Genomic DNA, 24,598 nt, shown 5'->3' with positions numbered 1-24,598 from the left:
AGCGACTCCATTGAGAAACATAAACAGAAGACCAAGTGTTTGATGGTATCGGCGCCTAATGTATCTCAACAAGGAACATCTCTAGCTGGGAAAGGAGTTGGGTAGGTGTAAAAGTATGAAGTATGCTGGGCCGATTTGGATTCATGTACCTGCCTTCGGACGGGCCGGTCTCCTTTGTCTAGCGCGGGTATGTGCATTAATCTATGAACGGAATGAAGGCTAGAAAGATTGCGATCCCAAGACCCTGCTTTGTTGTTAAAGATTCTCGCTCGGTTCGACAAACATTGGGCGAGAATATGTGACAGTTGGCCAATGCCCACCATAACCAACCTCCTGACACAACCATGCTTTGATCTGTCATATCCAGGCATGGCGCGGCCTGATAACAGGTCTTTTTTCGTCAATTCTTTTGTGGTCAAATTCATGAATGGAAGAAAGCAAAAAGTTCATGAAAACTGCTCTGCAATATATTTATATGCCAGCATTCTTATTCCTTTATACAGAAGCTGCACAAGGCAGGTCACCAGAAGTATGCATCCGGGGGAAGCCACAACCGAAACATGCATGTGTTTTGACAAAGGGATGGTTGCCAGAATGTGCCGGGGGCACACCATTGTCGTTTTGTGATAACGATACCCTCTCCAAACAAGACAGGAAAGAAAGTTGAGTTGTCACCAATCTCATCTTGGCAGAGGGGCATACTGCAAAGGAGGCGGTCCTATTCTTGTGCCTCTTAATCACGGCGACTCCGAGATTCTGTTTCCAGAACAATGACAGGTAGCAGCAAAACCTGCGTGAGCTGATGATAATGCCGCTCTTGCTGGAAAGCTCCATCTCCCTCACCCTCCCAGGTAGCCGGCAGCAGGCAGTTCTTGAGATGTATAAGACTTTGGTCTGCCAGTTTGGCTTTCCGTCTCTAGTGAATCCGAATAAGTCTCCTCACATGTAACTAGCTCGTCATCGCCGACAGCCTCACAACCAGCGACCTCGCCATCTCCTCTGACAACCTTTTAAAACAATCCATAACTTAACCACTTGCAGCACTTGCCTCCCTCCATCAAACACATCTCACAGCCATTCTGCCCCAAGTTCACATCAAGCCCTTCTTTCTTTTTGCCGAAAATAGTATCATAAACAAAAAAAACACAAAACTTCAGCAGTCATGCCTCGAAGCGGCTACGACATGGGCAAACACACGGGCGAGGGCGGCACGCGCAGCGTCGGAGGCTCGGCGTCTTCGAGCTCCCAGGGCCAGTCGGGCGGGGCGAAGAAGGGCGGGAAGAGCGATGGTTCCAGGACCAAGAGCCACGGGGTAAGTGTTTGAGCTTTTTTTTTCGTCACCCACAACGGGACATTTGTTCCTGGAACAAGGTGGAAAAAAAGGGTTTGCTGACGGGAAATGGCATAAAACACTCTAGAGCTCAGAGTCGAGACAGTCCAGCCATGGCTACTACTCATGAACACAATCATAGACGGTCATGCAAGAACAGCAAATTGTACGTCCTCATCTGGTGGTCCCCATCATAGACTAGCGTCAGCGCATGGTATAGATGACTTACCATTCGGCCAGATCACTTAGAACGGCGGTGGGACCAAGGCAGCCTTCCTCTTACTTCATCTTGATGGACTGTGATTGGCTTTTGGGATTTAGATATATGGGTGTTTCAATGGGGAGGAGACATAGATCTGATTTTATAGACCGGCGTTCATGGTACGGCGATACCCCTGATAATGTATTCCATAAAACCATCATCGTGATGTGACAGTATGATCAGAATTTGTCAAAATTTTCAACTCCTGGAATGGGTACCGAGTTACATTTATTCGTCGACTCTGGGGTATCTACAGAAGCCAATAATCTGTTACGGCTCTAGGCTGACATTCACTCATCTGCCTCCTGCTTTTTTCTCTTCTTGTCCTTGTCCTTGCCATCTTTGTCTGTAAACTGACGGCCATTCGGGCCTCTCCCATCCTTCTTATCCCCTTTCTGACCCGGACGCTCTTCCTTGACTCTCGGCTGTGGCGTCTTTGCCCACCGGGCCTCCTCGGGCTCGACCTCCTTCGCCCACCGTATCCACTCTGCCCGCTTGCGAACCCACAGCTCGCCCTTCCACGCAGCCCAGACCTTCCTGCCCTGGGGAGTGCTGCGTAGGCTCGCATCGTCAGCGGTCAGCAACTCGACGATGCTTTGCTTGATAAAGAAGGGAAGCGCGAATCCCTCTGCCTTGGAGGGAATCAGCGCGACGGCGTTGATCACGAATGATCCGGTGAACGAATGCGCGAGCTCCATGGCGTGCGGCTTGAGTGCCGTTACCAGCATCTTGTGGTAGATGGGGTTCGAAGACGGAGCGGACAAGGCTGCTGTCAAGAATTTGGCTGTCGCGGTTGACGATGTCGCTAGGTGCAGCAGCTTTTCTTGGTCAAGGAAGAGGAGAGAGCCCTGTACGGCCTGTGCCGGTTTCCCACCAATTTGTATCATGGTTGTTGCCAACTTGGTGCCATTGCGGATGAGATCATCCTTCTTCTTTGGTGGATCTGCAAGAGGTTCCTTCTCTTGAGAAACGGCCGGTTTGTCTTTTCTGTCCTTCTTCTCCTTTTTATCCTTCTTGTCCTTCTTATCCTTCTTGTCTTTCTTGTCGCCTTGGTCCTTTTCAGCTTTTTTGACCTTGTCTTTCTTTTCTTCCTTGTTGGTGTCCTCGTCGTCAAGATAACACAGCGTGCGGACAAGTGATCCACCCAATGCGCTGCACGCCTCTGTTACAGCCTTTAGCAGAGCATCTGCTGATACAGAGGCTTCACGGGCATGACAGCGCTCAAACAGCAGCGTCAAGATATTGAAGCGGCCTTTCGACACTAGCATTTCCACTTTCGGTATCGTCTTAAGCACGGCGTCCGCCAAGTCCTCTCGACTCAGCCTGACCAATGCCTTCATTGCTACATATGTTGCCGTCTCGTTACGGAGGAGTGTCTCAAACCGAGGCCCAATGATGTGACTCCACAGGCCTTTGAATATCTTGCCTGGGCAATGGCTTACGAGTGTTTCGAGCAGGCGTGATCCTATCGAGTCGTAGATCGTGCCACTGACAAACCTTGCCGCTTCCGAGGTCTCTTCGCTCAAGGTGGACGGTGCACCGGGAAGTAGGCGCTCAAGCAAGGTTTGTGGCGCACCCGCTTCCTCCTTGGGCTTTTCTTCAGCTGCCTCCAACTTTGCCTCCTCCGCTTCCTGAGCTTTTGACTTGCGTTTGCTGTTGGCTTTTGTATTGAGCGCAATGTCAAGCTCGAGCAGCAGTTGCAGGATTGGATTGCCAGTAGGGTGCTTGACCATGACGGCGAGCATGGTCGGGTCTAGTGCAACTAAAACATCGGATATAATCTTGCGAACTGCCATATCGAAGCATGCCGGAACAGCTCTCGGTTGGTCGCCAGTTTCCTCCGTTGCTGTCCACCCGTCTGGTAAAGCGATCTGCTCCTTTCTCTTGCTCTGAAGTAGGCTTTTGGTCGCCACTTGACTCAGCGGCCTACCGGAAAGGACGGTGAGTAGCACTCGGAGTGTGTGGGAGCCGAAGGTGTCGGTCATCAGGACGGTCAAATGCTCCTCAAGCTCATCCAAGACTAACAAGAACAGCTCCTCCATGGTCAACAAGGGCTGCTTCTCTGCACCGTCCCCGGCGCCCTCCTCCTGTGCATCCTTATCGTTGCCCTCAACCTCTCCAGTCAGCTCTCGGGTGATTACCGGAGCAGACTGCAAGAACAGCTGCTCACAGCAATGACTGCCGAATCTGTGAGTGACGAGCGTCGGGAAATGGTTCGCAAAGGCATCGAAAAGGCCCTTCTTCTGCCTTGTGTTTGACAGCAGAATCAACCGCTCCATCAACCTCGAGCACGACTGACTACAGGCGAGCTTGAGTTCCTTGCCCTTGGCCACTTCAAATATCGTGGCGAGGAGCTCCTCACGGTCCACGTTCGGGTCGTCGTCCTCGAGGGCATTGTCTAGTCGCTTGAACTCCTCCTGCTCGTCTTCGGTGAGCATTCCAAAATACTCGCGCGTCTCTGGAGGGCCTGCTGCACCGGTGTCTTCATCGAGAGGTATGAAGTCGTCATGGATTATGTTCAATTCGGCGGGTTGCTCCTCGATGTTGTGCTTGGCTTCCTCGGCCGCCTCATTCTCGCGTTCGGCCGCCAATCTCCTCCTCTTGCGCCCATGGTGGCCTCGGTGCTGTTCGCTCTTTCGTTTACCCATTGCTTCAATCAGGATGAGCCGCGGCTCTATTCAAGAAGCTGGTGAATAATAGGGGTTGTCGGCACTGCGCGAAGCAAGTTGGGTAGGCAGTTGGGGCAGTAGGCAGGACTTTGGCGGATAGAAGAGGGAGCTCGAGACTTTTCTCGTGTTATCTTATCAGCAACTTTTTTTTGAACTGCAGCTGCAAAGACAAGCTGGGGAGGAGCGGGGCATGTTGACGTTGCATCATTAGATTAGTCAGCCGTGCATCAAAACGGGATCCACTTGCTTCTTGGTGCTGTTTAAACTTCGCTACTACCGCGACCCAGTAAAACAACCGAGTATATTCTAACCATCGACTGCAACAGTTCTTGTATGCTAGAGATTTTTATGCCTAGTTTCGCATGTTCTACAGCCTGCCAACTCATTTCATCACTCGTTTGCCTCACAATCATTGCTGATGATATACAAACTTTATCGAGACTCATGCATGAGATATCCATGGTCGAGATCAATTGGAAACAACAGTTGGGAATGCACGGGGCCAGGCTCTTGGTAGCAGAAAGAAATTATATTCTGTGATGTTACAAGCCTTGCATTGACCTTGCCATAGTTCCCGCTCTCTTGAACCCTAGCAATAATTGAGATTGTCGCTCCCTTACACGAACAAACCCATTCGTCAATCAACCGATTAACCATGTCTTCATCTTTGTAAAACCAGAACAGGTTAAGAGCCAATATGGATCCTCACCAAGACTTGACCAGGTACCTGCGGTCCTTGCAAGGCATCATCCGCCATTCTATCCAGAGCCACAATATGGCCCCCGCTGGCCCGTCATCGGGACTCGGTGGATTCGGGGGGAGACGAGCCGTTGCTGGAATCAAGGTCCGGCACATCAACAAGCTCGACCCAGAGCTCCAGTGTCTCTATAACCTCTGCTGCTTTGACATCGGTCATTTTGTTCTTGAGGTCGTATATGTTGTCATCAATGAGATCTAAAGCCCGTTGGTGGAACATCTTCGTACGGGAATAGTAGCGCTCCAGGGTATTTTTCTGCTCGAGCTGCTTCTGCAACAGCTTCTCCTGCCTTTCAATCCTCGAACGACTGACGTTTCTCCTCTCTAGCGTCCAATCTGTCGACGCCGCCTCTCCCTGCTCTTGAAGTCTCGCCAGGCCGTCTTGACTAGGCCGCTCCATGAACTCGGCGCTGGGTTGCACCCCGTACCTCATGGCGATACCCTCCGCCCTGATTTTCAGCTGCGCCTTGATGTGGCGGTCGTTGATGGAAGCGCAGTTGGCCCGGTGCTCGGAGATGACCGCCGCGCACCTCGCAACTGCCGTGCTCAGGATCTCGATGCACCCCGACGCATACGTGCCCGCGTCCCTGCGCCCATGGCACCGCGACCTCCACACCTCGTACCAGAGGTTGGGCTCCCGCACGCCCGCCGCCTCGGCGCGCAGGTGTCGGATCGCAGCCGCCGTCTCCCGCGACTTTCTGTGCTCGTGGAGGCCCAAGTCGCGCTCCAGAACCACCAGCTCGGTCTGCAGGGCGTCGACGGCGGCGTCGTAGCGCTCGACGTCCAGGTTGTGGTCCGTGGTGGCCGCGCGCTGCGATGCGAGGTAGGCGGCGCTCGAGCCGGGGGTGGACGCCGGGGCGAGGAAGAGGGCGTCGTATCGGGCGCAGATGGCCTTGAATCTTGTGTTCCTGTCGACGCAGTCGTTTTGGAATGTGTGGATATCCTCGAGGAAGCTCCGGACCTCGACGAGGATCTGCTCGTTTGTGGCGAGGCGGCGGTTGTAGGTTGCAAGCCAGGCGGCCTGCTTCATGGGGAGTGAACAAGATTGTGTTAGTAAGTTGTCTTGAATTGGGGTTCGAGGCGCTGACCAAGGGGGTTTGCTTTACCTCGTCGTCCGTCATGGTTGGAATGATGCTTGATTACAATTATGTGGATTTGCAGGTCTGTTGGGCGTTGGTTGCAACAACTTTGGTGGAATTCTTTTTTGGAATCGATGTCGGCCATGGTACATTTGTCAAGTGAGTGAGTTCTGAGTCCATCTTTGACGCATTTGTTTGCCGGCCCGCTTGATATTTGCCTAACCTGCACTTATGGGTTGGTTACCTACAATCCCATTGACAACATGGACAGTACTATTGAGACCAACATCTGAGAACCTCAATACGCTGGAAGTTGGGAGAACAAGCTCGATGCATAAAACAGAAGAAACCATTATCTCAGGCAGAACTACAGCTAAGTACATGAAACAAAAGGTCAACCACATCGCATAGATGTCTAACAAAACTCCGGTACTATAAAGACTCTGATCAGAGAGACATCCCAAACAAGAAAATATGCCAAAAAAAAGAAGAATGAAAAAAAGCAACCAACACCAAAAAACGCCGCTTTCCAAGATGAATGTACCGTACCTTACCTTACCATACCCTAAAGAAATCAAGCCCAGGTATAAAACAACACAAGACACGAATTTCGAAACCCCCTCCTTTGGTTTTGGATTATACCGAATCGGCAACGGGAGCCACCTCCTCTTCTCTTGGCTTCTTGGGTTCGCTGAAGCGGCTGGGAACCTTGCGCTTGACCCTCCTCCTCAGGGCCCACCATTCCTGGTCATAGGCAGGCGGCATGGCGCGCGTGCACTCGACGAGGTTGTTGATGTTGTAGACGCCCAGCATGCTCAGGCGGACGTACTCCCTGGCGTACTCGGCGTTCCACGCGCGCTGCTCGACGCCCATGCGTGCAAAGTCGAGAAACCTGGGTCCGGTCCGCGGGTCCAGTGACAGGTTGACGTCGCTCTGGAAGGTAAAGACGTCCGGATCGCCGCCGGGGAACGCCAGGGTGTCGCGGTAGAATTGTGTGTCCCAGTAGCCCGGCGAGCTGTCCTGCGCGTCGCCCTCGCGGTCCGCGTTGACGAACCGCTGGTTGCTCGTGGTGTGCGCCCCCAGCAGCGCCGCAAGCCCGTTGGGCATAATAGTTTTGTTGACAAAAAGTTCAATGTTGAATTCGGCGCTGCCTTCGACGGGCGGGAGGAGTCCTTCAGGGGCGGGCACGCGCGAGTCGATACGGCCGATGAAGGACCGGATGCGTGGGCCCTGTGGACACGACACGGCCGCTACGGTGGCGCCGAATTGGATCAGGTCCGCCATACCGACGCCGTATTCGTTGTAGTAGTCGTACCATTCTTGCATTTGGTCGACGATCTCGGCCAAGCCACGGTTGTCCCGCCGAGCCATCTCCTCAGGGGCCAGCACGATGGAACCGTCCGCACCCCCGATCGGTGCCGTGCCTTTGGACCAGCCGGCAGCGTCGTGGAAACCTAGACGAATGGCTGCCTGTGCAGCTTTTGTGCAGCTGCCATCTCTCGCCGTGAACATGTCATACATGTCGTATCCGACATACCACCAGATGCAGCAGACGTCGGCCCTGCACGCGGGCGTGCCCATGTCTGGGACCGAGTCGATGGAGGGATAAATGTCGGTGCCCTCGGCGGGCTCGTTTGGGGCGCGGACTAGAATGTTTCGAACGGACCTGCCCACAACTGTGAGTCCAGCATCGGGGATGTCGACGAGATCACCGATGACCTCGGTTGAGTCAAGAGGTGAAGGTGCCAGTATGGGACCACTCGTGATTAGGTCGCCTTCGTGTCGAATGGTCGAGTTGATGGAACCCTGGGCTTTTATTTGTGCGATCAACTCGTTCATCCGCCCCATTCCTGGATAGGCGAGCACCAAGCTGCCGCCTGCTGAGGCGGCCACGCAAGCCTTTGTCACCAACGAGCCGCGCATTATGGTGTTGCCCTTATGACTGCTGTTCTCTGGTACTGTCTGGAGTCTCGAGGGGGTATATGGTAGTAAGACGAAAAAAAGGGGGTATACGCAGGAGTACAAAAGAACACGCAGTTATGATTGAGAAGAAAAGGAAGACAATGAATAGGATATGAACAAGGACAAGAAAAGGACTAAGTCGAGAAAAGTCCAGAAGTTTAGTCAATGACGTTTGCCAGCAAGCTTAAATCTTTTTGCACTCCGGAGTGACAATGGCAACTACCCTATGGCAAATAGGACTCCGGGGGAAAGCTTGTGTGGTCCGAAAGAGCCAGGACCGTGACAAGAATCGAAGAGGAAATGTCAATCTCTTAAAGTCATGGGCCGCAGGGTCCAAGCTCAGGCACACATGTTGTAGGTTTTGAGGCAATGTTACGAGGCCGGAGGTAGACCAGGTGCGGTTTCGTACACAGTACCCTTGCCTGTTCGGTGTCGGGAAGACCGCATTCCTCTGGATTTCGGGAAGGGCCCTTCCGTACAGCGGCTGAACCCCAAGACTGGATCCAGCTGGTCCTGACATTCTTCTCGTCGTCGTGGACCAACCATCCTGATGGGCTATCAGACGGTCGGTCAGCCAGATTGACATGGTGAATTGCATTTCCAGGAGAAACAAGTCACATCAATCTTGCTGGACTGTCAGTTGCTTACGAGATTGATGGTTGAGAATATGCTTAAGACTCTGTATGGCGTGGTAAGTGATGTGGTAATCACCCATGTCAGCGATAATGAGTTGGCAGCTCAGAAAGCCCTTGTTTGCTTCGTAAGAGCCCATTTACTCCTGACGTCGTTCAATTCACCAGCTGCCTTTGGCAGTGTCGCGGATGCGCTGCTCCTTGTACAATTGATCACACCATAAATTGAACATGCCCTGTTCGTCTCGTCCGATTGGCACCAACTGCCGTTCCTGAGCTTCGGGCCGGCATCTATGCAAAAATCAGCAATTATTTGCCTGGGCCACGGACGAGTCCGATGCATGCTGCAAGGAACAGGACGAATGTGGAAGCATGCTTGGGTAGTGGAAAGACCTGGCAACTGGGCCTTCTTCCTGTGCAACGGTCGTCCGATGTAGCCCTTGAACTGTGTCGGCCTGCGCTCAGTAATCACCGGAGTCTATCATCAACACAAATGTGTGATGATAACCTGTTTAGCCGTTGTATTCTTGTAGGCGCTGATTGTGAACTAAGTGAGCCTGGTCCAATATCTTTGTTGGGCGCCTTGATAATCTGATCTGGGCAAGATCAATATTGGGCAGGAATCACAAGAACGAGAAAAGTCCTGTCGTCTGTTGATTTGGAAAACTCATAAATAACACTCAAATTACAGATTCAGAGAATCTAAATGAAAACATGGCTGCCCCGAAGCCTTGCATACAGCTCAATTCATGACAACGACCTCTATATGCGATTCAGGGAGAATTTGACCTACTTCTTGGGATGACAGATACTGGTAGGCGTGTTGCCACGTCGGCACTAATTGCTGGTACCAATACTTTGTTGCTAGGTCAAGAATCTTTTATTCCTTTGGCTTAAGGCTATTGCGCTGACAGGAGGCAGGAATGCATCAGTGGCGGGTAAGACAGCAGTCATGCCTCGGTGCTGATATCGTTCGCTCTCCGTTGGGCTGGGAAATGCGTGACGCCAGCGTGACGATTGGTGTTAATCAGCTCGCTATTCATTGACAGTCTTGATGATCTTGAAGAAAATTAGCCTGAGACGGCATCAAGGGCAATATATGGCTGGATTCATGAGCGGGTCTCTTGGAGATCTTGCCGATAGGGCCTCGACTTGCTACCTAGACGTAGGAGAAAGCATCATTTGTTTGAGCAAACTTGGGTACCTGATATGGAAGGTGCTTGTTTCGAGGCTGGTTGTAGTTGCTACACTGGTGAGTGGTCCTAGATTGCATCCGGACCTCGAGCAAACCAAGCTTGAAAGCTAGTGGTCGATGGAATGCGGAAAATGTTCGAGCTTAGATCATGGAAAGGTGCACAAGAATGAAGCAAAAGATTGGAGTGCATGGTGCCCGTTGAACGAAAGAGGTAGTTTCAAAGACTTATCCGTCGGCAGTTTGGTCGGCAGATTGAAGAGGGTAGAAAGCAAGGCCGGTTGCGGAAGGCGAGGTGCGGAAAGTGAAATGTGGAAGCCGCAAACGAGGCAAGTTCTCAACCCCCTGACTTGATTTTTAGAGGTCTTTTTGTTCGTTTGTGCCGAAATTTTCTCGATCCGTTCCCACCCACAAGAAACGTCGGCCTTCTGTCAGGCACCAAGGAAAGACGATCAGTGACGTAGCCGCGCCGATCAGCTAAGGTAAAATCCAGACAGACAGCTATTCATGGCACTCATCACTCCCTGGACAAGGCTGAAACTGATCTTGGAAAGGCTCCTTTTTTGTTGCTGGAATTTCCTGACTAGATCTAGATTTCGTCATGTCCTGGAGGCTCGTTATCCTTAGAGCAAACCTTGATTGGCTAGGTAGCTAATTCTGGCTACTTTTGCTGGGTATAGCCTCATTTTGTTTGCAGCTCCTCTTCTCGATGGAAATGGTTATTGAATTGACAAGCTGAGTTAGGCAGCAGACAAGACGTGTCGCTTGGGATTATCTTGGTCACAATCTTGGGGTAGAGAATTATGATAAAGCGGCTAACGAAGAGGCTGAAGGATGCAAATGTCAATCTGTCCGGCAACCATCTTAAGAAAGAACGGACAAGGGGGGAAAACAGCAGTCATAACCGCCATAGCAGCAACTTCAATTGCTTTCAAATACTATTGAAGAGCCCTTGTGTTTTGATTGGTCCTTGTAAAGCTGCACACTCTTGTCAAGACCAACGAGCATGGCCCCAAGTTGCACCCCGTCGCCCAGACAAAAAGGCATTACACCTAACATAACCTTTACAAATATCCGGATCCCCCCTGAACTCGTCCTGGGGACACTTGTTCAGAGCGGCGACACCCTCATCCGACCATCTCGATGATGTCGACATCAAAACGTGCTAAAGGCCTTGGTAGTACACAGTAAACAGACGGGATTTTATCGGCCAGCCCCTTGTCGAACAACCGATGGTACGGTTATACTACAACAACGATGCAGACAGTGACGCCGGATTTAGTCGTACCAGTATTTTGAGTAAGTCCGGGGCAGCATATGTGATGAACTTTTACCCAGTATTATCAAGGGGGAGCGTTCATTACTTGGACGGTGGCAACCGGGACCCCAAGACGGAGCACGCCCACGTCCCCCCATAAGTCCACCGCGGACTTACTAGTCAGGTCGGTGCTTGTCAAAAGTCTTACCTCAGCCTTTTCTTTTTGTGGGAGGGTAAGTCGGGAACTTGAACAACGTGACTTTTTTTTCCAAATCGAGAAGTTTAAGTCGAGAATTAATCCCACGCAAGGTAAGTGGTGGGGGTGGCCAATTGCCAGCGAGGTATGCAGTGAATAGGTACGGGTGATAGATATCATGTAATCCGGGTGATGTTTGTACCTATCACGTAAAGCCAGTAATCATGGGGTACTGTTGTTTCGAAACTTGCCCCCCCGGCGATAAAGTTCATTTTCACCCTTACTTGGTAAGCTCCCAGCCTCTCTCAATGTTCAGACGAAATTTTTGCTTCATGGCATGCTATTTCTTTTTCCTGAGGCCGAGCAAGGGATTTGAGTATGAGTAAAATTTGGGATGAAGAAATTAAGGACCATGGCATTGTGCGTTTTGGTGTAAGGTAGTAGAAGAGGACAAACGTAGAAGCCAATGGGTTCTTGAGGTCCAAATTGTGTAGGCCAGTTTTTGGCATGCTATTTTCATTTTGATAGGTACCTTAGCTTAGCTTAGCTTAGCTTAGCCTAGCCTGGCTTATTGCTGCAAGGGCTGCAAGGGCTGCATAGTGTGTACATAGGGTATAGACACTTAAATAGCCAAGGTACATTAGCTGTAACTGAGCTACGGATAAGAAACGCGACTTGAACTGTTCAACAGTCTTTTTGTCTCGTACTTCACAAGTCAAGATCTCGGCTGCCTCAAATCATGGTGGGCCGCCCCCGTACTATAGTACTATAATTCAAGCAGAGCACTATATTTAAATTCATGTAGTGCTTACGATTCTTTCTCCGATTTCTCAGTAATACTATGCACAACCACAACTCTATACCGAGTCATTGGTCGGTAGTTGGGATGATATCACAGCAAACCTTAATTCGAGAGGGTATGATCTCACAAGGCGCTCCTCCCCCACACAACCAACCGACTGACTGACTGAGTTGGCATTAATTATTTTCACTAATGGATGATATGGGGTCTACAGAGAGTTTGCTTTCTTTCATACCTACCACATAGCCAAGAAAACAACCAAGTCAGCTTTGCGCGACGCTCCCCAAAACCGGGCAGTGAACTTGCTTTGCCCCAGAATTCCGAGCCCTTGCAGACGAGTGAAGAAGGAAAAAAACAAAAATAAAAAAAGAGAGACCATCTGATGTCTATCGAGATCCGTCCTTCTGTTTTGGCATCGCACGTGTGAAACGCACTTTTTTGGGCTTTGCGCCGATCAGATCCAGTGCTCTCTGCAGCTGCATAACAACCTAAGCTGCTAAAGCTGCTCGGAGCTTCCCCCGTGGCAACTTCCCCCTTAAGAAACTCTTGATCCCGGTCAGTACCATCCTCCAAGTCACGACTCTTTTTCTTTTTGTTTTTGTTAAGGCATTTTGGAAACTCTGGGTTCGAAACATGGGAAAAATCAACACCCGTCTACGATATTGCATCACTTACCGATAACAACCACTATTTGTTGCATACAGTGACAAGGGGACAAGCGGCGCTATTTCCAACGTTTGCTCGCCACGACGACCACCCCCCGAAAAACTTTAACTCGGGTTAAAGTCGCAACAAGACAAAAAAGGAAAAAAGGAAAAAAAAGGCCACTAGCCGAGCCTCACCCCCACGGGCCAAACCACCCCCTCTCAAATCCCAGATGCAATCTTCTCTACGGACACCAGGTTTACGTCATTACGGGCCACCACGTGTGGGAAATAAAACCCCATCCGCACCATCACGAGAGCGAGGAGGCGGACTTGGGAGTCGATCATCACTGCTGCGGCTTCCCCCGGCGACGACAGGATCAGATCGGCACGGCCGCTGCTGCGCCCCCAGATGATGGCTCCCTCGATAGCTGCTGCGACGTCGTGGGCGACTGCGGACACAGATGGACTACCGCTGCTGACGAGACGGGGAGGAGGGAAATACGAACAGCCCTTTGCGACGAGGCCGGTTAGCGTCGTCATCGCCTTGATTTCTTGTTGTATCTTGGCCTGCTTCACCAGTACGCCGCATCCCCCTCAGCTTTCCTCCTCATCGGCTCTCCTCTACGGGTCGGGAGTTACTTGGTAAGCTATCCGGACAAACAGCTGACGACCCGTTTCTGGTGCAGTGAACAAGGCTCGTATTGTGAAAAGCTGGCTCAGATTGCCATATATACAATGGCGTGAGTGCTCAGAAAGACAGAAGATTCTTCCTCATTTCCTTTTTATATATGGAGAGCTCGACCAAATATTCTGACAAACTTCCCATCCTAGTGGTTCTGTCAATATATACAATGTCATTCACCTTTGTATTTGGTTCCTCCATACTGCAGTTTGGATTCGGCTCGGAGCTCAACTACGCGACGTGCTCAGCAGCAACTTTTCTCTGTCTCGGCGCATATGTGGCGACCAAAGTGGTAAGGGAGGCTGTGTGCTGTGGCTTTTCATTCAAATGGGCAGCTTTTTGAACTGATATATATATATACAACAGTTCATATACCTATTTCTGGTCGATCGAGTGGTACGTCACGGATCCCCGTGGAGTGGATGCGCATTTGATGTGGACCTTCTCGGTTTTTCTGACAACTCGCAAAAAAAAAATCAGCACATTGTTCGAGATTCGAGTAAATCCCGTCTTCGATCCAAGCTATACCTGGTCAACTCTTTCGGCATGATGGGTATGTTGTTGGTCCATGCAAAAGAATAGGGGTTCTGGAATATGTGGAACTGATTCATTGTCGTCACAGGGGTATATATAATCATTGTGATTCTGAACTTTACCTTGTATGTCAAACGAATCCACCCACCCACCCATACTCAAAGTATTTGGAGCTCGACTAACCTCGTCGCAGTCGTATCACGGATTACGATAGTGGAATGTGTGTCATTGGCATGAAACAGCCCGTCATGATACCCCTGATCACATTCGACGCCTTTGTCAACGTCTACCTCACTCTTCTCTTCCTTATCCCATTATTAAGTGAGTTTGGTCTTAATAAAGTGCCCCCTTATCTGGGCAGCCAAGTTTGGGTGCTGACAGCTTCACTACTCCAATAACAACAGAACTATACTCGGTCAAGCTCACCTTTGCAAGACCCATGACAGTCCAGCTGCACTCGGTGAGCATGCCGAGAACGGCACCAAATATTAGGCTTCAGAGGCTGGCGATGAGAACCTTTATCGGCTCCTGCTGCACACTCGTGAGCAGCGTCACGTACGTAGTTCCGTTGCAGTTTGCCCGGTCAACAAGCTGGGGGTCAACACTGACTGACAATGATGTCTCGGGCGAGGAGCAGTAATCTCACCGTCCTGACCGTGTTGAATGGCGAGGTTTCGTGGCTATGCCTGATGTGCTGCAACAGCGACAGTAAGTTTTCTGCTCGGTTTTTTCTTGCCCATGCCGGCCGAGCCATCTGCGAAGGAGGGAGAAGAAAAAATAAATAAAAAGAAATTAGGCTGACGGCCGCGCCCACCCACCCCGATAGTCCTCTTCTCGGCGATCGTAATACAATGGGTAACGGCAAACGACCACGCCGCATCGAGAAAGGTGGAAAACAGGCCATCGAGACCCAGGACGGATCCCATGTCCGTCGTGACGGGCTCCTCGGACGAGACGGCCGTTGCGTTCTTGGGCAGGGCGCAGGCCAAGTCGCCGAGTTGGGAGCCGTCGCTGGAGGGGAGATATACCAGATCAGACATGGTGAGGTCAGAAGTTGCGAGGCCAGATGAAGGAAAGCGGCGAAATTCAATATCTTGAGTTTTTGTTTCGGTTTTTTTTTCGTTATTTTTTTTTCTTTTTTTTTGGGTAAAGATTAGCAGGTGCTAGGCGTATCGGCGCTGGCGTATAAATGGTTGGGAAAGCTATCTCTGGATAGTAAAGCGGGGCTTAAAACATTAAAAGGGACCGGACGCCCATGACGATCATGAATAGGAATAGCTAATGAAGATATTTTCTTATGTCTGCTTCTGCTGCAACACATCTTCCATGGCATGTTTTGTTCCACCGGGTTGGTATCCGTTCCGGAAGTGTTGTGGTCTTTGGTCTATAGGGGTGAAGAAAGCGGGTGTCACGTGATTGGTCCAAAGTACAGAAAACGGGACGTTTGAAAGAAGCCGGAAAATGAATGCTCGTTTTGCAGATCGAAGGTGATGGAGCAGTGGGGTCGCTCTTTGAGGTGGACGTGATGTTGGCGTCAGCACGTTAAATGAAACCTGTGAGCCGACCAGGAGGGAGAGAGAGAGATATTATCATTTGCCAGACAAGGTGCTTGATAATACTGCAATTAATTACTTACAGAAAATAGCCCCGGTTTGCCATGACACACGACCGCCGTACCTGGATCCGATAAGGAACATGGTGACGCTAAGCCCTATACGGCAAGTCCACGCGGTCAGCGAATTGCCGGGACCCCTGTCCGACCGAGAGCCGATTGTGGCAAACCAACCACCTTAAGTACCTACCTCTCCATTTGATATCTCTCCTAGTGATACTACCGTAGATACTGTACAATATACGGGTTGTACGTAGCACTGAAAGGTATCTTTTCTTTTGTTGGCTCGAGGTAGGCAGTAATAAGAGTGGAGTCGCCTACCATCCATACGCATCCTTTGATCAAACCGACAGGCCATTTTCTATTCAGCTCGGCTGTTCTGCATGTTTCGATTCCTTTTGTTTGATAGAAAAAGAGACATTAAAATCCTAAAAAAAGAGCGCTTCGGAGAGAACCCCAGTTTTCCTTTTTTTTGTGTTTGCATATCGGAATTTGTACGTAATGACTATGGGGTAAATCGTTTGGGGAAGAGGGGGTAAATGGATAGAAATACCACGTAAAAAGACGAGGTGCTCTTCTCCGCAAACAAGACTTGGAGATTGCGAGTCATTTACTACCAACAGAAAGAATGCGACCGGAGTTTCGCGAGCAGGCAGCGCGCAGCAAAGGAGGAATGGAGTGATGTTGTTTGTAGATCAGTATTGTTGTTGAAAAGGTGGGACGAGAGGAAAGCAAGCAGAAAAAACAAGAACACCATAGTATCTTTCTCCTGTATACCTAATGCGATTACTTTTAACAACCGGAAATTATTATCGATGGGCCAATGTCTTAAGATTTTTCTCCGCCCAGAGAGATAACACAAAAAAAAACGCACCTGAGGCTCTGCCAGACTGGTCTTTATCGGACGGTCTCCATAGCACTTTGTCTCCCAATTGACGTACTAAACTGCCAATTACCCTTCGTTGGGTCCCTTGTAACATCTCATTTCTAGGCACTTCAGTAGGATATTATCTAACAACCCCCCCGGTTTTCGGCGGCATGGTCCACGTCTCCGCATGCCCCGCTCCTCGTCCATACCTACGACAGAATTGCCCAATGGTAAGGCGACAATGAATCTTTTGTTATCCATTTCTCACCCACAAACTGGTGTACTATCGTCGGTTCCATCTGGCTTTACCCACAGTAAGGCACCTTTCACTTCTCCCTAGTGCACCCGGGTAGGGTAGACCCCTCCTCGGAACCTCCGTCGAATGGCAGCTCAGTATGCATAGACGCAAACCAAGAGCAGCCTTTTTGGAGTTGGGGTCAACCCCGACCTGTCAGCCTATACGTGCAAGGGGCCCTAGGGACTCGAGACGCGATGGGGAATATTTGACGTGGTTCTTGGGCTCCAGGTATTTTTTTTCCGGGCTAGGCACAGGAACGATGTTTGTGTGTGTGTGTCGGGAACCCTTTTAAAGTGTTGGCCGATCCCCCGTATGCCTTGTTCTTTTCCTGTCTTCTTCTGTCTCGCATCTCGCTCGCTTCGCTGTTGAGTACGACAAGATTTGTGTGTGTGGTCTGTCTGACTTGACCGATCTATGCCCAACTAGATCTAGATCTTGACCTAGAATAGTTTTATCTATTCCAAGTCCCGAGTCAAGCACACACATATCCGGCCATAGACTCGCCCGCAGTCTTCAACAAAACCGACAACATGGCCGCTGTCGATGAGAAGAGCGTTGGGCTAGGCCGTTCGCCTAGCGACAGCGACATGGCTGATGGTCAGGTCGTCGGTGTCGATCGCGATGCTGATGTCGTGGCCAAGTATGGAGAGACTCAACGCGGTCTCAGCCCTCGCCACGTGCAGCTCATGGCCATTGGAGGCTCTATCGGTACTGGACTCTGTGAGTACTAACTCTAGAAAAAAAAAGAGAGAAAAAGACGCAACCACCACCTCAGCTTTGCCGGGGGAGAAAGATGCTAATTGCAACGATTTCTTTGTGATCTAGGGGTCGGTATCGGTGGAGTGCTCTCCAAAGCAGGTCCTCTCTCTGTCCTTCTTGGCTACGCCTTCTGGGGTCTCCTCTACATCTGGCCGCTCAACCTGTGCGTCGCCGAGATGTGCGCCTACCTGCCCATCCGCGGCACAATCTTTGAGCTCGCCCGCCGCTTCGTCGACCCCGCCCTCGGCTTTGCCATGGGCTGGACCTACTTCTTCGCCGGCCTGATGCTGGTCTGCACCGAATACGCCGCCGTCGCCACCATAATGCAGTACTGGAGCAAGGACATCAACCCGGCCGTCTGGATCGCCATGGCCATGGTCCTGTGCATCATGCTCAACGTCGTGGCCGTAAAGTGGTATGGCGAGAGCGAGTTCATCATGGCGTCCACAAAGGTCATCCTGCTGTTCGGCCTCATCATCCTCACCATCGTCACCATGGCCGGCGGGAACCCGCAGCACGACGTCTACGGCTTCAGGAACTGGGGCGATGGCAACTACATACACCCGTACCTGGCGCAGGGCGACACTGGGAGGTTCCTCGGCTGGTGGAAGGTTGTCATCTATGCTGCTTTCACCATTGCCGGTCCCGACATGATCGCCCTGGCCGCCGGCGAGATTGTGAACCCGAGGCGCACCATCCCCCGTGTTGCCAAGCTCATCTTTTACCGTCTCGTCGGATTCTACTTTATCGGCGTCCTCTGTGTCGGCATCATCTGCAGCTCCAGGGATCCCAGGCTCATGGGGGCCTTGGCCGACGGCGCCTCCGGTGCTGCTGCCAGTCCTTGGGTCATTGGAATTGAGAACCTTGGCATCCGTGTGCTTCCTCACATTATCAACGCTGCCATTATGCTTTCTGGATGGTTAGTTTTTTTTTTTTTTTGTTTTTTTTTTCCTTTCTTTTGCTCTTCATATTGCAGTTCCCCTGCGCTCTTATGCGCACAAATCTGTACATAACCTGTATGCTAACACATGCTTCATCTCCAGGTCCTGCGGCAACGCCTACCTCTACTCTGCCTCACGCACGCTCTACGGCCTGGCGCGCGACAACCAGGCGCCCCAATTCCTGCTCTACTGCACCAAGCAGGGCGTGCCGCTCTACTGCGTGCTGACCGTGTCGCTCATCTCGTGCATCACCTTCCTCGTCTCGTCCAACTCGGCCGTCGAGGTCTTCTTCTGGTTCGTCGACCTGACCACCACGGCACTCATCATGACCTACACCATGATGATGATCACCTTCATCGGCTTCTACCGCGCCCGCAAGGCCCAGGGCATGGACCCCCAGACGCTGCCGTTCCTCGCCCCCTTCACCCCTTACTCGGCCTACCTGGCCCTGTTCCTCGGCTGCGTGGCCGTCTTGTTCGTCGGCTTCGATGCGCTTGGACCCTTTGACGTGCGCTCCTTCATCACGGCGTACTTTGCCCTCGGGTTTGGCGCCTTTATGTACGTGTTCTGGAAGGTCGTCAAGAGGACAAAGCTGGTCGACCCCAGGGAGGCGGATCTCTACTCGGGCAAGAAGGAGGTCGACGATGAGTGCAGGCACTGGGAGGAGGGTGGTATCGAGGAGGTGGAGAGGGCTAGGCTGGCCCAGATGAGTTTTGCGAGGAGGTGCTGGGAAAGACTGTGGTAGAAGACACATGTTTTTGTGTTTGCTGCTCAGAGAGACTGACATCACACTTTTCACTTTACACTTTATCGCAGTAATTTTATAGTAGATATGATTCCACAGACCCTGAAAAAGAGCCTCGAGTTCCTTGTTACACATAACTGTAAAGAATCCTCAAAACAGCCTCGTGCACCCCAGCCTCGATATGCGTAGGCCCGATATCCGTCCCAATCACCTCCCCGAGCCGGTCGATCCACCCCGTGCCCGCCCTGTCAATCCACACCACCTTGATGCCGCTGGCCCTGGCACCAACAACATCAAACGGGTTCGCCGTGACCAGCCACACATCATCGACACCGACCGCACCGTCGCCTCCGCTCCCACCGCTGCCGCTCCTGCTCGCCGTGGCCTCGGCGACGAGGTGGTCGTAGACGGCGCTGGCGGGCTTGAAGGCGCCCACGGCCTCGACGCTGAGCGGCGGCTTCTCAAAGACGGCCGCGTAGCGCGACAGCGTGGGCGAGCTGGCGACGCTCGCGCTCACGGCGGCCGCGGTGCCGTTGCTGAAGATGAAGCAGCGCACGTCGCGGCCGCCCTCGCGCCGCTCCGACTCGAGCTGCCGCAGGCCCTGCTCCACGTCGCCGTAGACGGACAGCGCGTCGTAGCTGCGCTGCAGCGCGGCCACGGCCTCCGTGCTCAGGGGCACGCCGGCCTCGGCGGCGGCATGCTTGAGGGCCGCTTCGGTGATGTCGGCAAAGGGGCGGTATATTCCTGGAAAAAGGAGAACGAGGGTGGTGTGGGTGTAGGTTTTTTGGTGAGTTTTTGTTTTTTTTTCTTGTTTTTAACTGCCGTTGTGGGAGTGGGTTTTATGCGTCTTTTTTTTTATTCGTTGGAGACTAACCCATTGCTGTGATCCTCCAGCTGTATTCGAGCTGGTATCTCCTCCAGAGGCTCGTGATTTGCTTGGCTTTTGTTTCATCGCCACACATCTCGGCCACCTGGTCCGAGATGGCATCTGTCGACAGCAGAGTGCCGTATAGATCAAAGGCTATGCTTATATTTGGCATCGCGTTTGCTCGTTTTGCGTTTTTTGTTTATTTTTAATGTGTTTGGTGCGTTTTTTTTTCTCTCTTTCGTTGGGCGAGTAATTGCCTTTTCATCAGTAAAAGTTCAGAAGAAAGAGTACCTGCATACAAGCTTAACCTATCAGTGTAAGCTAAGGTATCTAAAGTTATCGTCAAGAGCTTGTGCAGCAGGAGCTAGGTCCACTGGGGCTTTTCACGTTGTAGGTAGCAGCGGGGTAGAAACGAAGAGGCTTACAGTACCATAGAGTTTAATGATTCAATGTCATCGCGACGCGTCTTTTATCCAATGATGTCATTTAAGCTGTAGGAAGATCGCTGATCAATATCTCCATATCTCCGTTTTACAAATTTCACAAGCATACATACAGTGTTCTCCAAATATCCAACAAAAAAAGTCACAATTACCTCATACTGTCGTTCACGAGGTTGACTGTCCCAGACTTTTGTTGGCAGATACTGTAGACTGTAGCGTACAACCGCGGTAGAACAAATGGAGGATGACACCGACTCGACCGCAAATCACAACATCGACATCTTTCGCGATTGCGTCTCGGCCGTTCTAGTGGAGCGGCTTTCCCAGCAGACGGAAACAAAAACAAAAAAGAAAAGATCTTCCAAGCGCAACTCTCGTAGAAAATCCACCACTCACCAGCCGGACCCCGATGTTGCCGGTGCGGGGTCCGCCGAGACCGTCACCACCACCACGGCTCCGCCACCACAAGCGCAAAACGACGACGCCGAGGAGCTCTCCGAGTTCATCGGGTACGTCGCCGACACCACATTCGACCTGCTGCCCCCTGAACTGCGGCTCCTGACAAACCGCAGCTGGACCGAGGACCCGTCCCTGGCCGACCGGTACAGCCTGCCCCTGACGGGGCCCAGCCTGACCGCCGTGCTGCCCACCGCGGTGGACCCGGACGTCTCCACCGCCCTGTCGGCCTACGGCGACCCGGAGGACTTGCTCGCGCCGGTCGTGACGGCGTACATCACCACCGCGACGGCTGCCCCCGTCAAGGTGACGCGCGGGCAGGCGGACGAGTGCGAGCTGTGCGGCCGTGACTGGATCCACCTGACGTACCACCACCTCATCCCGCGCATGGTGCACGACAAGGTGCTCAAGAGGGGGTGGCACCGCGAGGATGAGCTGCAGAACGTCGCCTGGCTGTGCAGGGCCTGCCACAACACAGTCCACAGGTTCGCGTCCCACGAGGACCTCGCCAGGTACTACTACACCGTCGACTTGCTGATGGCGCAGGATGAGATCGCCGCCTTTGCGCAGTGGGTTGGCAGGTTGAGATGGAAGGGCAGGTAAGGACGGCAAGGGTCCAAGCACAGCCAATATAGTTTTGTAATAGCATGGTGTATCTGGTCTTCAAGAAAGGGGAATGGTATAAAATAGACCGTTAGTCCCTTTGTCTTGTCCATAACCAGATCCACACAATGTGTATGCTTTGAGCTGTCTACAGCGTAGCGTGATGAGGCTGCCTATCTCATCTAGGCAGCAGAGATCTCAAAGTCGACTTCACTTCATGCCACTAAAGAACATTCGTCATGAACAAAGCGGTAGCACTTCTCATTCTTCCTGAAATCAGCAAAGAGCTGTCGTTAATTTCAGGCTTGGTAAAATGATATCCGCCCATTGACCTCACCACTATTTGACACCGTTGTTCCAAGTAAGAGTCCCGCCCTTTCTTCTTCATTCTGCCTCAAGAAGCGCCTTAAGCGCCGCGACCGCGATTTCCAGCACCTCGGGCCGCCTCGTCTTCTTTGCACACTCTGTGAGGACCGTCGCCCCATTCTCGGCCTTGATCTTCTCCCGTGACAATCGACCAGCCTCACCTTCAGTCGCCGCCATGTTGAGCAACACAAAAGCGCCACGCTGCCTGAGATCATCGCTGCTGCCCTCCCCACACATCCCCAGCAAGATTTGTATGCCACGCTCGCCTCGCGCAAGTATCGCCCGTACGACAGCCTCATGTGCTGATAGGTTGGCCAGCGTTCCGCCGGCTGCGTTGCGGGTGCCCTCGTCCTCGGCATCACATAGTGCTAGGAGAATGTGAACCCTAGTACTGGCCTGGGGTGATCCGTCTGCAAAAGGGGCAGCCCCTTCTGGACATTGGGCCAGATTGCAAATGAGCTCTGTGGCCGCACGTTGTACTTTTGCATTCGAGCTCAAGACCTGCTCCTCGAGGTCGGGAAATACTGCACGTACTATTGCGCGCCGAGTATCTTGGTCTTCTGTTGACGCGAGGTTGGTGAGGGCCATAAGTGCCTCAAAGGTTGGGAGTAGATCTCGTGTCTCTGTCGAGTCGTCAGGTGGTACGATGGAGGCCAAGGGACGGATAGCTGCGCTGATTGGCGTTGGGCGAGTACCGCCAAACACATGGGCGGGGTTTGTTGATATAAGGATGCGTGCGAGGGCCTGAGCTGAGGTGCGTCGAGCAACACTAGTTGACGCATCGTTGGTGGCCGAGAGTGCGGTCCACGCAGCGATGAGAAGGCGGACAGCACCCTGCTGAGCCAGTTGACCCCGGAGCTTAGGTGTAACGGACAGGGAGTAGATGATTTGTACAATGAGTGATAATGATGCTACCGACCCGTCTTTGCTGTGCGAGACTAGGATTGGGACGATGCCGGCCTCGAAAATGCGCATGCACCTGGCGCTGACGTGGTCGTCATCGTTCAACGGATCCTGTTTTAGCTTTCCGGCTGCATTTGCATACGCCTTGAGTTGCGCCATGCGCTTCTGCTCTTCTGATTGAGCAGGCTCATAACGGGTGAGGTTGACGACAATGCTCAGTGCTCCATAGGTCAGGGATGATCGAGCTGGAGCATCTTTGAGCGTTTCAACAAGTGCTTTTAGGAAAACCTTATCTTCCGACAATGATTCTTTTACTTTGGGCTGAAGAGATGCGTAGGCAAGTCCCTCGATGGAGCTCTGCCGGCCATGTTCTGGGTCTTCGAGGAGGACTTTGGTGAACTTCTTGCTGAGATCCTCGATACTTGTGGTTGCCAAGCCCACCCGTTCCTCGGGTAATTCGATGGTGGACTCTGGCGGTTGTGTTGCCTTTATGCCTGGTAGTCAGATCAATCTATGCCCTGATGCAAAAGTCATACAAAACGAAGCAAACTGCAGACGCTTACCTTTAGTTTGGTGAGAATTACAGCAGCGAGGTTCTGCACCTGCTCTGAGTGTTTTCGCATCGAGATCGATCCGGCCTGGTGCACGTCAGGCTCCGTCGTCATGGTGCACTTAGCAATCTCGTCCGGATCCTGGTCTACAATCTCCTCGAGCCACTCGACGCAGTACTTTTGCACGGCCGCACGGCATTCCGAGTTCATACATGCCGCGTTGAGCATCTCCAGACATGCAGTCTCAACCTTCCTGCTCTTCCACTTTCGCCTCATTAGCGGACCGAGGCTGGCAATGAAACCTTCGCTGAGAAACAGGCTCTTGATGAGATCTGGCACAATGGGGAACAAGGCCGACGCAACGCAAAATGCAACAATGTAGTCGTCGTAGGTGCCGCGCTTCACTCGATCGTAGTAGAACGCGGAAAGCTTCTTGTGGCCATCATCTCCAGCTGCTTTGAGGTAGGCCGATGTGGTTAGAAGCCCGAAGCCTCGGACCGCTTCTGGCTGCCTCATGTCTAGGTATCCGAGGAGAGTATCAACACAGTCGCTGTCGATGGCGTCACAGATGGACGGCTTCCCACTCTGGACGTCCTTAATGTCATCGTTGAGCAGTTTTGTGAGCTGATTCAAGTCTTTGCATGTCTCCTCATCCTCTTGCCCCCCCTCCATCAGACGGGCCAGAAGAATCAATAACTGATCCTCTTTGCTGACTGGCTCAGCAGGGGAGCCTTTCGTTGCAGCTCCGGGGGATGCCATCTTGAGCGGACGGGCACAGCAGTTGCTGAAGAAGCGTTGAAGAACAGCTTTGCATATGAGTATAGTCTGACTTAACCGGGTTATGAATCAGATCTTGGGATAAAGTGGTAGCATGCAAAGGTTGTCTGTCAGGCGTTTAATGATACTTGAGGAGAAAGTGAAAAGTGGAGATTCTAGGAGTTTCTCAACATTGATAAGGCAGGTAAGGTAACAGTATATCGAGCCTGGTCGTGACAAGGTTAACTTGGTAGGCTTAATATCGTGGTGGTCATGGGATGGGACGATCAGCTCCCCTCATCGCTTCTAAACTCTTGGGAAGCATTCAGCCCTCTACGTGGTAGGTTAGTACGTTGAAGTCGCAGCAAACTTCAGCAAGCCCCGCCATGACATAGTTGTCTCCACCTCCCACGCGGGATAGGCAAGCC

The 24,598-nt window shown here is 51.9% G+C and overlaps 12 protein-coding genes across 12 annotated transcripts; 5 read left to right on the top strand and 7 right to left on the bottom strand.

The window, feature by feature from the left end:
• Positions 1 to 1,162: 1,162 nt before the first annotated feature.
• On the top strand, positions 1,163 to 1,684 carry MGG_17735 (uncharacterized protein; the record flags this gene model as incomplete). Its single annotated transcript, XM_003719966.1, has 3 exons — positions 1,163 to 1,312; positions 1,473 to 1,496; positions 1,652 to 1,684. 3 exons carry the CDS (start codon positions 1,163 to 1,165, stop codon positions 1,682 to 1,684), a joined length of 207 nt encoding a protein of 68 aa, XP_003720014.1.
• MGG_03872 (uncharacterized protein) lies at positions 1,674 to 4,387 on the bottom strand. Its single transcript, XM_003719965.1, has one exon. It carries the CDS (start codon positions 4,238 to 4,240, stop codon positions 1,883 to 1,885), a length of 2,358 nt encoding a protein of 785 aa, XP_003720013.1. The 5' UTR covers positions 4,241 to 4,387; the 3' UTR covers positions 1,674 to 1,882.
• A 667-nt stretch (positions 4,388 to 5,054) lies between these two features.
• Positions 5,055 to 6,047, bottom strand: MGG_14941 (uncharacterized protein; the record flags this gene model as incomplete). Its single annotated transcript, XM_003719964.1, has 1 exon — positions 5,055 to 6,047. One exon carries the CDS (start codon positions 6,045 to 6,047, stop codon positions 5,055 to 5,057), a length of 993 nt encoding a protein of 330 aa, XP_003720012.1.
• A 685-nt stretch (positions 6,048 to 6,732) lies between these two features.
• Positions 6,733 to 8,019, bottom strand: MGG_14940 (ligninase C; the record flags this gene model as incomplete). Its single annotated transcript, XM_003719963.1, has 1 exon — positions 6,733 to 8,019. One exon carries the CDS (start codon positions 8,017 to 8,019, stop codon positions 6,733 to 6,735), a length of 1,287 nt encoding a protein of 428 aa, XP_003720011.1.
• Positions 8,020 to 8,108: 89 nt separating this feature from the next.
• On the top strand, positions 8,109 to 8,873 carry MGG_17734 (uncharacterized protein; the record flags this gene model as incomplete). The annotated part of the gene is made up of 3 exons (XM_003719962.1): positions 8,109 to 8,412; positions 8,525 to 8,627; positions 8,710 to 8,873. Coding segments are annotated over exons 1-3 (409 nt in total), but the record flags the coding sequence as incomplete, so codon positions are not given.
• Positions 8,874 to 12,976: 4,103 nt separating this feature from the next.
• Positions 12,977 to 13,325, bottom strand: MGG_12081 (uncharacterized protein; the record flags this gene model as incomplete). Its single annotated transcript, XM_003719961.1, has 2 exons — positions 12,977 to 13,027; positions 13,092 to 13,325. The coding sequence occupies 2 exons, from the start codon at positions 13,323 to 13,325 to the stop codon at positions 12,977 to 12,979; spliced, it is 285 nt and encodes a 94-aa protein (XP_003720009.1).
• A 311-nt stretch (positions 13,326 to 13,636) lies between these two features.
• MGG_14939 (uncharacterized protein) lies at positions 13,637 to 15,099 on the top strand (the record flags this gene model as incomplete). Its single annotated transcript, XM_003719960.1, has 8 exons — positions 13,637 to 13,759; positions 13,834 to 13,863; positions 13,948 to 14,020; positions 14,090 to 14,126; positions 14,195 to 14,322; positions 14,448 to 14,556; positions 14,639 to 14,709; positions 14,828 to 15,099. 8 exons carry the CDS (start codon positions 13,637 to 13,639, stop codon positions 15,097 to 15,099), a joined length of 843 nt encoding a protein of 280 aa, XP_003720008.1.
• A 197-nt stretch (positions 15,100 to 15,296) lies between these two features.
• On the bottom strand, positions 15,297 to 15,698 carry MGG_14938 (uncharacterized protein; the record flags this gene model as incomplete). Its single annotated transcript, XM_003719959.1, has 2 exons — positions 15,297 to 15,385; positions 15,638 to 15,698. The coding sequence occupies 2 exons, from the start codon at positions 15,696 to 15,698 to the stop codon at positions 15,297 to 15,299; spliced, it is 150 nt and encodes a 49-aa protein (XP_003720007.1).
• An 894-nt stretch (positions 15,699 to 16,592) lies between these two features.
• Positions 16,593 to 19,358, top strand: MGG_14937 (proline permease). The gene is made up of 3 exons (XM_003719958.1): positions 16,593 to 17,499; positions 17,605 to 18,457; positions 18,582 to 19,358. The coding sequence occupies exons 1-3, from the start codon at positions 17,310 to 17,312 to the stop codon at positions 19,222 to 19,224; spliced, it is 1,686 nt and encodes a 561-aa protein (XP_003720006.1). The 5' UTR covers positions 16,593 to 17,309; the 3' UTR covers positions 19,225 to 19,358.
• Positions 19,209 to 20,497, bottom strand: MGG_14936 (haloacid dehalogenase). Its single transcript, XM_003719957.1, has 2 exons — positions 20,099 to 20,497; positions 19,209 to 19,968 (listed from the first exon to the last, which is right to left on the bottom strand). Exons 1-2 carry the CDS (start codon positions 20,262 to 20,264, stop codon positions 19,352 to 19,354), a joined length of 783 nt encoding a protein of 260 aa, XP_003720005.1. The 5' UTR covers positions 20,265 to 20,497; the 3' UTR covers positions 19,209 to 19,351.
• Positions 20,498 to 20,545: 48 nt separating this feature from the next.
• Positions 20,546 to 21,685, top strand: MGG_12086 (uncharacterized protein). Its single transcript, XM_003719956.1, has one exon. The coding sequence runs from the start codon at positions 20,773 to 20,775 to the stop codon at positions 21,592 to 21,594; it is 822 nt and encodes a 273-aa protein (XP_003720004.1). The 5' UTR covers positions 20,546 to 20,772; the 3' UTR covers positions 21,595 to 21,685.
• MGG_03876 (uncharacterized protein) lies at positions 21,274 to 24,543 on the bottom strand. Its single transcript, XM_003719955.1, has 2 exons — positions 23,427 to 24,543; positions 21,274 to 23,349 (listed from the first exon to the last, which is right to left on the bottom strand). The coding sequence occupies exons 1-2, from the start codon at positions 24,171 to 24,173 to the stop codon at positions 21,979 to 21,981; spliced, it is 2,118 nt and encodes a 705-aa protein (XP_003720003.1). The 5' UTR covers positions 24,174 to 24,543; the 3' UTR covers positions 21,274 to 21,978.
• Positions 24,544 to 24,598: the final 55 nt, after the last annotated feature.

This window comes from Pyricularia oryzae, chromosome 6 (assembly GCF_000002495.2).
Source record: "Pyricularia oryzae 70-15 chromosome 6, whole genome shotgun sequence".
NCBI classification, from domain to species: Eukaryota; Fungi; Ascomycota; class Sordariomycetes; order Magnaporthales; family Pyriculariaceae; genus Pyricularia; species Pyricularia oryzae.
This window is presented reverse-complemented; position numbering and strand designations above follow the sequence as displayed.